General features: G+C 39.5%; 1 protein-coding gene across 1 annotated transcript in view; it reads left to right on the top strand.

The window, feature by feature from the left end:
- Positions 1-4,199, top strand: part of LOC108294884 (phospholipase A and acyltransferase 3) — a 45,217-nt gene extending 41,018 nt beyond the window's left edge. Inside the window, exon 5 of the mRNA XM_017516892.2 lies at positions 3,928-4,199. Within this exon, the coding sequence (XP_017372381.1) occupies positions 3,928-4,029 (102 nt within the window). The 3' untranslated portion in view covers positions 4,030-4,199. The remainder of the gene's footprint in view (positions 1-3,927) is intronic.
- The last annotated feature ends 5,126 nt before the right edge of the window (positions 4,200-9,325 follow it).

Consider the following 9,325-nt stretch of genomic DNA (forward strand, 5'->3'; position numbering starts at 1 on the left):
TTTGAGACGGACTGTCGCTCAGGCTGGGGTGCAGTGGCCCATCTCGGCTCACTGCAACCTCCGGCTCCTGGGTTCAAGTGATTCTCCTGCCTCAGCCTTCCGAGTAGCTGGGACTACAGGCATACCACCATGCCCAGCTAAGTTTTGTATTTTTAGTAGAGATGGGTTTCACCATGTTGGCCAGGATGGTCTTGATCTCTTGACCTTGGGATCCGTCTGCCTTGGCCTCCCAAAGTGCTGGGATTACAGGTGTGAGCTGCCATGCCCGGCCCTGTCTTCTATCTTTTAAGGAACTTTGTAATTACATTTTGCCACATGGATAATCTAGGATAACTTCCCTATTTTAAAGTAAATTGATTAACAGTCTTGATTTCATCAGTAACCTTAATTCTCACTTGCCATGCAGCATGATATATTTATAGATTCCTAAAATTAGGACATGAACATCTTTTGGGGCTTATTATTCTGCCTACCAGTTATTCTTTATACCTGGTACTAAGTTGTTATCCTGAGATCTCCCTTCACTGTCATTCTGGGGAGATTCCATTCTATTCTCTCCAGTCCTGGTTTCTATCTCATGTCTTCTTCTTTCTCCGTTTACTCCTCTGTTTTGGGGGCACCATCTTCAGCATCTTTCCGTAAAAAGATGCATGGGAAGTAAATTTTTTGAGAACTTGTATATCTGAATTATTTGTCATTTTACCCTGTCACTCGATTTTATACTTTGGGTATAGAATTCTAGGTTGGAAATGGTTTCATTTCAGAGTTTTGGAGGCATTGTTCCATTGTCTTCTTGCTTCCACAATTGCTTTTGAGAAATCTGAAGCCATCCTGATTCCTGATCTTTTCTCCATTTCCTGTTTTTCTCCTCTGCTCTAAATGTTGTAATGTCTTTTCTTTACCCAGTGTTCAAAATTTCATAGTAATGTGCTTTTGTGTAGGTCTACTTTTATCCATTAAGATGGGACTCAGAGCACCATTTCTTTTCTTTCCTTTTCTTTTGACACTGAGTCTTGCTCTGTGGTCCAGGCTGGAATGTAGTGGCACAATCTCAGCTCACTGCCATCTCTGCCTCCTGGGTTCAAGCATTTCTCCTGCCTTGGTCTCCTGGGTAGCTGGGATTACAGATGCCTGCCACCATGCCTGGCTAATTTTTTTGTATTTTTAGTAGAGACGGAGTCTCACCATGTTGGCCAGGATGGTCTTGAACTCCTGAGCTCAAGCAATTCACCTGCCTTGGCTTCCCAAAGTGCTGGGATTATAGGCATGAGCCACTGCACCTGGCCAGATTGTTCTTTTTTATTTTCCCCCCTTCGGTTTCTATTTCTTTATTTTTTTCTATTCCTTTTGAGAGATTTACTTAACTTTATCTTTCAACCTTTCTATTGAGTTTGTTATTTCTATTATATTTTTATTTTTTATGAACCATTTTTATTTTCTCAATATTCTATTTTTAAAATAGTACCATGTTCTTATTTATTGGATGCAATATGCTGTCTTATTCTCCAGGGATAAATTTTTACACTGCATCTTAGCCAAAACGCCGAGGAGTAATCTAATGATAGTTTTTAAAAGGATGTTTTCTTTTGGATGCAATATGCTATCTTATTCTCCAATGATAATTTTTATACTTGATCTTAGCCTAAAGGCTGAGAAGTGATCTAATGATAGTTTTTAAATGGATGTTTTCTTTTCTAGATATGGTTTCTGTTTCTCCAGACTGCTTTTTTTTTTTTTTTTTTTTTTTTTTTTTTTTTGTCTCTGTCTTTAATTTTAGAGGCCCTCTTCAGTTGTTTGGTATGTTGGTTGTATGCTCATGATTAAAAATGCACTTGCCAACCATCATGTTCAGTTGAATTCAGAGAAAACCAACTCCTATTACTTCGTGTAAACTAAAATAGTTAACAAATTATATCCTAAAAACAAGATCTGTTTGCTAAGTGTAGTGTGGCCTAGGTTTTTAAATTAAGACATCTAAATACAATTTCGCCTCTTAAATTTGTTAAGTTAAATATATATTGGTTCTTTTTATTTTAGAATCCTTAAAGCATCTTAAGCATTTCTTTTTTTTCAAGAGAAATTACAAGTAACATTTCTGTCAAGCGGTACTTGTGTAAAGCCACCTTTCTTATTTTGTAATTTTGGTTTCTCAGTTTTATACACTTAATATACTCACTGTCTTACTATCAGAAAGTTATTTTGACCAAGATTTATTATTCAAGTTCATCGATAAGGAAAGAGATGCTAATTCTTTCAACCTATGTTTTCCTTGTTACTTTTCTCTTACCCTCTCTATATACTGACCTTTAATATATACTGTAAAATCATTATGTTGTTGAGATCCCTTAATTGTGACATACATAAACAGAATATCTCACCTCTTTCTTGCTGCGTTGCCCAGGGTGGAGCACAATGGCACAATCTTCACTCATTGCAAATCCTGCTTCCCAGGTTCAAGTGATCCTCATGCCTCAGCCTCCCGAGTAGCTGGGATTATAGGCTTGTGCCACCAGGCCTGGCTAATTTTTGTATTTTTTTGTAGAGACAGGGTTTTGCCACATTGGCCAGGCTTGTCTGGAACTCCTGGCCTCAAAATGATCCACTTGCCTCGGTCTCCCAGAGTGCTGAGGTGAGAGGTGTGAGCCACTGTGCCCGGCTGAGCATCTCCCCTCTTGCATACGTTTGCTGAACAGTTTTCAGTTTGTCAAAAAAAGTAGGGTTTGCTACTGGATGGAGCTCTGAGTGAGTGGGGTGGGCGTAGGGGCAGTGGCTTGCTGACTTTGAGTTTCACTGTTGGATGATCTGATTGGGCTATTTGGGAATTCCTAGAATGGGTATCCTTTGTTGTTTTCATCTGGGCCAGTCAGATTCCCCAGAAAAGTCTTTTGGACTCTTGTGTGGAGGGTAAAGTTCTGGGAACAGAGAAAGGTATGAGGTCTGGGAGCCTCACATTTAGCATGTTTACAGTCTTTCAATCCCTTGTTTGTGGTTTGATACCCACATTCTCACATGTGCTTCTAGGCCTCTAGGACCCTAAATCTTCTTTTATGCCCTCTGCAGAGAATAACCGTTCAGACCTCTGTTGGGGGTCAGGGAGGAGGTTCAGGGACCACCTAAAGCTCTCTCTCATTCTTTCCCACTTCTAGAGGTACCCGGGGTTAATATGAGATCCTTTTGGAGGATTATTTTATATTATCAGGGTTTATCCTCAGCTTTTTCCACTGCTGCCTTAGGACTTAGTGTTTTCTAAGTCCATTTTCTTGTGGAATTATGCTTTAAACAAATGCCTTACTTTATTTTTAGTTGAGTTTCAGGAGGCAGTAAAATTGGACATATATTCAATTTTTACTGGCAATTTACTTTTAGTTTTGAAACACTTTTTTCCTACTACAAACAAGTCAGATACCCTAGTAATTCTAACATTACGACTATTTATAGTTGAGTCTTTAAGAACATGTAAAGAGGCAGGACCAGCCACTGGGGGTACAGTGATGAACAAGACAGCAGAGTTCCTTGCTCTCATGGAGGTTGTGGTTTACAGACTACTCAATAACAATTTCTCCCTGATTTCACATTTGCTTCTACAGCTCCCCATTGGCCAGCCATGATCTTGACCATCCCTGCATCCGCTCCCTGTCCTTTCCACAGCCACCCTCTGAGGATTTAAATGCTTTAAATACCCACTGGGTGAATCCAGTTTCCCATCTTTGTTCCATGTAAATTTCAGGCCAGCCGGCTCTAGCCACCAATTCTTTCCCCATCCAGCCCTCTCCTCCCCTCTTCCCTACCAATGTTTGTGGACTCCTTAGTTTTGCCAGGGAGGCCAAGGGGCATGTGAGGTACCCCGAGCTGAATGTTCCTGCTGAATGTGCAGCCTGTACTCTGAATCCTGACACAGAGTCTGACTCACCCTCCTCTTTGTTGCAGGTCAGAGATGTCGTCGTCGCTGCAGGCATTGCAGGAGTGGGCTTGGCAGCCATCGGCCTTATTGGCGTCATCTTCTCAAGAAACAAGCGACAAAAGCAATAACTTAAAAAGACTATCCTGTCAGCGGTGACTTTATACATCAAGGGGGTCTTGTTTTGCTAGAGAATTTGGGGTTTGGTTTGTGGATTTCATTGTGATTTATAATAAGGCTTATTTTTGCAGAATAAAATAAAGCACCACGAGGGAAGATTTTACTGGGGAAAATGCAGCAAGAACTGCCTGGTGTGAAGTCTGTTCAGGGAACAGCTGGGCTCTCTTCCCGGTCAGGGATATTCTTTCACTTGCTTTTTGCGTGCTGTATTTGCATTGCAGGAAACAGAATCCAACTCCAGTTATCTCAAGTAAAGGGCGTTTCTGGTCATCAGGGTACAGTGGGGCGGAAGGGAGACAGACAGACGTGATACACAAGAACAGAAACCATCAGACAGCCGGGACCCTTGGCTTGGAACTAAATCCAGGATGGCGTCTGAGACTCAGCAGCTGGAGTCTGTAGATGTTCAGCGGAGTTAAAAAAGAAAAAAAGTCCTCGGCTATAAGGAAATTTAGTGTACATGCTTGCCAATCTTACTAAAATTTCCCTACTTCTCCTCTGGTCTACTCGTCTTTGCTCTGCCTTATTGCTTCCATGTCCTCGGCACGCCTGCTTCCTCACCGCTTCTGCTTACCACGATCCCCAATTCTCTGATCCCACGTTCCTGCCTGCTCTCGTGCAACAGCATCGGCTCAGCTTCTTTCCCGGCTGTCTGTCTGCAGGTCCAAGCTCCCACTGCCTCCTCCAGGAGAGAATCTGATTGGCTCAGCTCCCCAGATAACTCAGCTTTCCCATTGGCTACCTTTGGGTCAGGTGATCTCCACTAGGCCTATCACCTCTGCCTGATGGCAGGTCACATGGTGATAATGTTGCTTGAGAGCTCAGCAGGTTAGAGATGTGGCTGGGCTCATGGCTGACATCCCGGCGGCTGAGCCCTCATGGGTCAGGCTGGGAGAAGGTGCCACGTTGTGTGGCTGGTCATTTGAGGTCTTGCAGCTTTCACTAGCTGGGCTTGGCAGGTGTTCAAAGTGACCATTTTTCTGAAGGTTTTTTTCTGAGTATTCCTCAGACGGACTCCCCTGGGGCCGACTGTCCTTCCTTCCGCAGGCCGCAGGCCGATGCTTCCCTAACTGCTTGTGGGTATTTATTTCATCTCCAGGTTGTCTGGGGAAAATTCTCTCTGCTAGAGGCCTGGGCAGGATTTACAGATGGCTCCATGCCAGCTCCCTCCTTCCTATCTGGTGAAGGGTAAACACCTGCCCATTCATGTCCTAGTGTTGATAAAAGAATCATTTTCTTCCAATACAGTTTCCTTTTTTATTGGTCCCAGCTCTTTTGATGTAGCAATTAATGCCAGTTCTTGTGTCCCAAACTTAAGGGACACAGATCAACAAGTGGTGGGTCTTTGGAAGCTCACTCTCTCACATGGTATAAGGTATGGGGGACACATAGAGTGTAAATCTTCAAACTAATTATGGGGGGAAAAGAAATGAGAAAACCAGCACAAGAAGGCAAAACAGAAATACCTGGTTCAATGAAAAACAACAACAAAGCAAAACAAAAAGCAAAAACCCAAAACCAAACCACACAATAAATGAGAAAAAAATTACATAAAAAAGATGGCATGTGTAGAATAACAAAATGGAGGAACTAATTCTAAATAGATAAGTAATCCTAAGTGGACCAAATTTGCAAAGTAAAAGGCAAACATGACACTGGCTTAGAAAAACGAATCCAGGGAAAATACGGTTTATAGCTGATACATTCAAAATATAAAAACACGGATAAAATATAAATGAAATCAGTATGGTAGTGTCTGCCTGTCATCCCAGCTAGTTGGGAGGCTGAGGCAGGAAGATCCCTTGAGTCTAGGAGTTAGAGAACAGCTTTTGCAACATAGCGAGACTGTCTAAAAAAAAACCACACATATATGTATACACACTAAGACTGAAATGAAAATGATAGGCATTTTGCATGACAACTGGTCTGATATGTTAAAGAGTTATCAAGGAGAAAAATTGGGGTCATGTAAACGCTGCCCTAGATAGAGACGTTGTATGCAAAACAAGTAAATGTGAAAACTGTAAGAGCTAACCGGGATAATTGGAAAATTTTAAATATGGACTGGATACGAAAGAATATTAAGGAATTATTTTCTTTATTAAGTGTGATAAAGGCATTAGGCTTATGCAAACACATGCCCTGATTTAAAAAAAGATGTACATAAAGCAAATATGGCAAAATAATAAGCTTTTAATTGAGACAGTGGGTACATGGTAGGTGAGTAATTATTGCACAGTACTAGATTTTCTGGTACTTTATGTGTGCCAAAAAATTTACATGGCAAACATCTTTAATAATATCTGAAATTTGAACTTGAGATTTGAAATAAAATGACTTCTAATCATTTTTGACTAAGTAATTTTATGACTTTAATAAATCATATAATTTAAAAATTAGAAGGATAAAATGATATGCTAGGTAAATACTAAGAACTGGTATACTAGCTAAAAGCTGGTGTAACTACATTGATATCAGAATATATAGGTTTTAAAGCAAATTATTACTAGACATAGGATTAAAAAGTTCTGATAAAAGTTCAATGCACTAGAAATATCTAATAATTCTAAATTTGCTTGCATCTAATAGTCTCAATGACATTTTTGAGTGATTGCAAGGTGGAATTCATCATCTGCTGCTTATAACAAGTCATTGAAAGTGGGTAATTAATAAGAAATGAATTGACTTCCTATAGCTCTGGAGGCTGAGAAGTCCAAGGTCAAGGAGATGCATCTGGTGAGGGCCTTCGTGCTGGTGGGGACTCTGCAGAGTCTGGAGGTGGCACAGGGCATCGCATGGTGAGGAGGCTGAGTGTGCTAACTCAGGTCTCTCTTCCTCTTTTTATAAAGCCACCAATTTTAGAATATAGTGCTAGATACATTATTAGCCAAAAAAAGAAGACTAATGGGAGTTAGATAATATTTAGAGCTGAATGATAACAAAAATACTAGATGTCGATATCTAGCGTTGCAGCTAGACCATGCAGCTAAAAGGGATGCTTAGAAAGAGATCTGTAGCATAAATCCTTATATTAAAAAAGAAAAAGGTGACAGGGCATGGTGGCTTATGCCTGTAATCCCAGCACTTTGCGAGGCTGAGGTGGGAGGATAGGTTGAGACTAGGAGTTCAATACTAGCCTGGAGAAAAGAAAAAGAAAGAAAGCAAAAGAAAGAAGAGAAAGGGAGAAAGGAGAGGTGCAAGTTAAGGAATTAAATGATCCAATTTAAGAAGACAGAAAAAGAGGAAGACAATACAAAGATAGGAACAAAAATAAGTGAAGAAAAACAAGCATATAAAAGAGAGAAGGCACAGCAAATGATTTAGGAGTAAGAAGAGAACATAACTGCAGATGCTACAGAAATTAAAGCAGCAAAGAGAAATATTGATAAATAATTATAAAAATTGGAAAATTTTGATGGAATTGATACATTCCAAGAAAAATGTCATCAAATTGAACGAAGAATACATTAAAAAATCTAAGCAGCCCTTTACTCATTAAAGGATACATCGGTAGTTACCAATTTTCCCACAAAGAAAATTGGTAACTACTGATGTATAGGTGAGTTTTACCAAGGATTATGGTAACAGATGAGTGAGCCTCTATGGAGAAAATATTGAAGGACATTAAAGAAGATCTCATAAACGGAGAGAGATATATCATTCATGGATAGGAAACCTCAATATCATAAGTTTGTCAGTTTCTTTCAAAATTCATCTATAGATTCAACGTGATTCCAAACCAAATCCCAGCAAAGTCTTTCCTGGAATTGGAAACCAGATTCTGAAATGTATTTGGAAAAGTAAAGAGGCAGAGTGGGCTATTTCATTAAAAAGAAGGAACGCCAGGCAGAGAGACTTGTGTTACTATTAAGGCTTATTATAAATTATTATTTTGATCAAGAGAGTGTATTTTGATGCAGAGATAGTTAAATTGGTGAATGGATTGAGCCAAATTTCCAAAACAGACCCTCAAATAGGTTGACAACAGAGACAGTGCTTCAGATCATGGGGGAAGGATGAACTATTCAGGGATTGGCACACTTTTCTGGTAAGGGCTAGAGAGTAAGTGTTTTAGGCTTTATGTGGTCTTCACAGTGTCTGCTGTAATTAGTCACCTCTGCTGTGGTGGTGTAAGAGCAACTATAGACAATATTGTATGTGAACAAATGATCATAGATATATTCTAATAAAACTTTATGTGGATTGAGATTTGAATTTCATATAATTTTCATGGGTCATGAGTTATTAGCTTTCTTTTTATTTTTCTCAGCCATTTAAAATGCAGAAACCATTATTACCTACTGGGATGTAACAAAGCTGGTGAAGGAGGCCGGACATGGGGTTCACACATGTAATGCCAGCACTTTAGGATGCTGAGGCAGGAGAATCATTTGAGCTGGGCAGCATAGTGAGACCCAGTGTCTTATAAACAAAACAAAAACAGGGGAAGGGCTGCATTTGCCTGTGGGCTGTGCTTTGTTGATCCCTAACTAGTAAATGACATTCACATATAACCACATGGACTTTGTACTACACAGGAAAAGGTCAGTTTAGGAAGGATTTCAGACTCATATGTAAAAGACAAATGTCAACTTTTATTTTTATTTTTGAGATACAGTCTCACTCTGTTGCCCAGGCTGGAGTGCAGTGGCATGATCTCGGCTCACTGCAACCTCCACCTTCTGGGTTCAAATGATGTTGACGGAGTCAGGATAAGTAAACTGTGACACATTCTAGTGGGAATACCATGAAAATGAATGAATAGCTACAGCCAATCAACATGGATATGAAACAACATTGAACAAAAAAACTGTTATGCAATGCTTGATGTTTAATTCTACTTTTACAAGCTTCAAAAAATATAATCTAAATATATATTGTTAAGGATTACATTAAATTATTATTAAGGGATGTATTTATAAAAAAATTTAATAATCAGTAGGATAATAGAGAGAAAATTCAGGAGGGTAGCTACAACTGCATTAGGAGGAAGAGGAACACAGTGTTAATTTTTTTTGGTATTGAACTGTAATTTACATACTGTTGATGATGATTGTGAGACCTCTGTTCTTGTCTTCTTGGTTAAAAGAATTTTAAGAAGAGACACAGCCATAGAGGAATGATGGAAAGTAATTTATTGCAAAAGAGAAAGAACACTCTGCATGTTCTGCACATGTACCCCAGAACTTAATGTACAATAAAAAAAAAGAACACTCTGAAGGCTAAGTGTAAAAAGAAACAGCAGGA

This window comes from Cebus imitator, unplaced genomic scaffold (assembly GCF_001604975.1).
Source record: "Cebus imitator isolate Cc_AM_T3 unplaced genomic scaffold, Cebus_imitator-1.0 Scaffold609, whole genome shotgun sequence".
In the NCBI taxonomy this organism is placed as follows: domain Eukaryota; kingdom Metazoa; phylum Chordata; class Mammalia; order Primates; family Cebidae; genus Cebus; species Cebus imitator.